Source organism: Merops nubicus, unplaced genomic scaffold (assembly GCF_000691845.1).
Source record: "Merops nubicus isolate BGI_N331 unplaced genomic scaffold, ASM69184v1 scaffold38042, whole genome shotgun sequence".
Classification (NCBI taxonomy): Eukaryota; Metazoa; Chordata; class Aves; order Coraciiformes; family Meropidae; genus Merops; species Merops nubicus.
The window spans coordinates 1,092-4,521 of record NW_008593558.1 but is presented as its reverse complement, the minus strand read 5'-3'; the positions used below and the strand labels follow the sequence as shown (position 1 = coordinate 4,521).

Genomic DNA, 3,430 nt, shown 5'->3' with positions numbered 1-3,430 from the left:
TGGGCTGGCAGGACATGGCAGTGTCCCCATTCTGTCCCCAGGCTCGCTGTCTGGTGTGCCCTGAGCTCCTACTCCTCCCACAACAAGAGCCAGGCCTCTGCCAGGCAGAAGAAGAGGCACCGGGAGGACATTGAGGTGTGTGTGGTGTGGAGCAGGGTCTGCTTGGAGGCTCTCTGCACAGTGGTGGTGGGAGAGGTGGTGGCAGGAGGAGACCAGGCTCCCTACCTGGGGCCTCTGGGCTGTCTGAGAGATTTTGACCCTAAAATATGGGATAATCTCTTTTCTGGGGAATGGGGATGTAATCAGATGGTCCGTATGTGGTTGGCCAAGGCTGAGATGCTGTGGATCAACAGGGATCTTAGTCCTGGGCCATGGGGCTCTGCAGAGCCCAGGGTGGGTCACAGCTCTGAGTGGGACTGGAGGGACTGACCCCCCTCTGTCCCCCAGGATTACACCAGCCTGTTCCCACTGGACGACACGCAGCCCTCCAAGCTCATGCGCCTGCTGAGCTCCAACGAGGAGGACGCCAACATCCTCTCCAGCCCCAGTGAGTGTGGGCAGGGGGGGCAGCCCCTGGGGAAGGCACCGTCCGCCTCGCTGCTTGCTTTGGGGGGCAAAGCACACATTGGCACAAACCCCCTTTCCCTTCTCCTTCCCTTCTCCTTCCCTTCTCCTTCCCTTCCCCTGCCCTCCCCCTTCCCTTCTCCTTCCCTTCTCCTTCCCTTCTCCTTCCCTTCTCCTTCCCTTCTCCTTCCCTTCTCCTTCCCTTCTCCTTCCCTTCTCCTTCCCTTCTCCTTCCCTTCTCCTTCCCTGTGAAGACCTCGAATGCATTTTGCTGAGTTCCCCTGGAGCTTTTGAACTTAGAAAGGGTCAAAGTTTTTATTTCTCCTATTGGAACAACTTAGGAAAGAGGATGAGGTTTCACCTCCCCTCGGTGACGCTGCCACCCAGCCCAGTGCCTCACGCACGAGGGGCTCCGGGGGGTTTCATTGGAGCCTTGTCACCCCCAGACAGCCTGGGTGGGACTGCAGTGCTGCTGTGCTGTGGTGAGGGGGGCAGGCTGATGGCTGCCTGGAATTCCTGATGGCTAAATCCTAAAATTCCTCTCTTGTTAACGAGGCAGGGAGTGGGGCTGACGAGCCCCTGCAGTCATGTCCGTGTCCCCACAGTGCAGTGTGGTGCTGGGGGTTGCAACAGCTCCGGCAGGACATGGAGGGGGGGGGTCCAAGCCCTGGGGCCACGGCAGGGTCCGTCACAGCTCCCACATGGGTCATCTGGACTCCTGAGCAGTGAGTCAGGATGTTCCTTGGTCATTGTTCCTTCTGATGGCCCTTATCCTAAGTCACTCTTCAGTTTTCAGCTCATCCATCAACCTGTGGTTTTTGTTGGTTTCATTACTGTTGAAATATGGGGGTTTCCCTTTGTTTCGCTATCTTTCTTCAACTTTTGAGGCAGTTCCATCTCTTTCCAGTGACATTCAGGACTTTTTTGGGCTGTTTGCTGCAGCGATGTGGAAACGCTGCTTCCGGCAGCGGCCACGTAGCTCATGTGATTCCATGAGAAAAGTGTGGGAGGTGTTTCTTTTTCGGGTGAGCAGCACAAGGTGGGTCCTGCTGACCGGGGCTGCGTGCTGTGGGGCCTGCCCAGGAGCCTCCCCAGGAGATTCCCAGCCTGCTGGAGCAGAGTTCCACCACCCAGTTCCTCTCCCTCACGAGCACCCTGCAGCGCTCCACAGCCTGGGTCAGAGAAATCCCCCTGCTCTGCCCCAGGATTTGCTGCTAGTCCGTTGGACGTGCCTCAGCTCTGGGAGCTAAATTGTACTCTGGGAGTGAGATTCGAGTGCTGCCGTGCAGCTGTTGAACATCTGTCTGGCTCCAGCAGCGTGCTGGGGATGTGCAGCATGTGTCACCTCCCCTCGTCCTGCCCGTGACACTGTGACACCTCCCGTGCCCTCGCCCAGCAGCAGGGATGAGCCGCTGCCTGATGGCCCCACGTGTGCTGGGAGCTGTCACCAAACTTGGTCAGACTCAGAGTGAATGTGGCTCGTGGAAGAGCCAAGTGTCCCACCCTGTGAGCAGCAGTGGTGCTGTGTGGAGCCCTCCCCGGGCACGCATGGGCCTGGGCAGAGGGGTGACCTGGAGCCTGAGGCGTGTCCCTGGTGTGCCCCAGCAGCAAGGACTCTGCTAGTCTGGGTACAGAGGGTGCCAAGGACCACGGTCCAAACCTCTCTGGCTCCATGGGGTAGCTCATGGCAAAGCCCTTCCAGAAGCCCAAGGGCTGGGTGACCTCGGATGGCTGGAGCTGGCCAGGATGGGCACGTTGGCACGGGCAAGGTGACCAAGAGCTGTCGCAGCCTCCCCCCAGCCTGACGTGTGGTCTCCTTCCCCACAGATCGCTCCATGAGCAGCTCCCTCTCTGCCTCCCAGCTCCACACCGTCAGCATGCGGGACCCGCTGAACAGGGTGCTAGGTAACAGTGGGGGGACCCACGGCAGGGCCTGGCCCTGGGCTCAGCTGAGACACTGGGTGGGAAGCTTGGGCCACCCCCAGCCTCCCTGAACCCACTTGGTTTTTGGTGTTTTCTTCTTCCCACAGCAAACCTCTTCCTGCTCATCTCCTCCATCCTGGGGGCCAAGACGGCCGGCACCCACACCCAGTTTGTCCAGTGGTTCATGGAGGAGTGTGTGGAGTGCCTGGAGCAGGGCAGCCGTGGCAGCATCCTCCAGTTCATGCCCTTCACCATGGTGAGTCCCACGGCTGTGATGTTCTTCTCCCTGCTGGCCCCATGGGACAGGGGGGTCCCAGGACATCAGGGGGGTCCTGCTGCCCAGCTCTTGGGGCTCCAGCACTGCTGGGAGTCAACCACGTTTCTCCTCTCTCGGGGCAGGTTTCGGAGCTGGTGAAAGTGTCCACCATGTCCAGTCCCAAAATCGTGCTGGCCATCACAGACCTCAGCCTGCCCCTGGGCCGCCGAGTCGCTGCCAAGGCCATCGCTGCCCTGTGAGCTGGGCACCTCCCTCCTGCCATGCAGGAGAGGGGCAGCTGGGCAGCTGCTGTGAAACCCCCGAGAACCTGGCTGCTGGGCTGGGGCTGGGACAGCCTGGGACAGCCTGGGACATCCTCACCATCACTGTGTCTCGGCCTCTGCCCAGGGGTTGCGTTGCCTTCCCGGAGGCAGCCCCTGACTCCTCGCAATGGGTTTTCAAAGACTCAGAAATCTCCCCTGCTATTTTTTTTTTAATTAATTCAGTCATTTTGTAGATCCAGGTTTTGCTGCATTTCTGTTTGGTTGTCTGACTGCGGCCCAGGGTCCTGGGGCTCCTCAAAAAACCTTGTCTCAGTGTGAGCTACTGGTGGGGGGGTGATGGGAGAGTAAGTGCCCAAGACCTGTGATGGGTATGGGAGGGAAATCATAGAATCACAATTGTTTT

The 3,430-nt window shown here is 59.3% G+C and overlaps 1 protein-coding gene across 1 annotated transcript; it reads left to right on the top strand.

Moving 5' to 3' along the window:
• Positions 1-36: 36 nt before the first annotated feature.
• On the top strand, positions 37-3,003 carry LOC103768336 (mediator of RNA polymerase II transcription subunit 24-like; the record flags this gene model as incomplete). Its single annotated transcript, XM_008935477.1, is given in 5 exon segments — positions 37-135; positions 448-547; positions 2,365-2,469; positions 2,595-2,743; positions 2,887-3,003. Coding segments are annotated over 5 exon segments (570 nt in total), but the record flags the coding sequence as incomplete, so codon positions are not given.
• Positions 3,004-3,430: the final 427 nt, after the last annotated feature.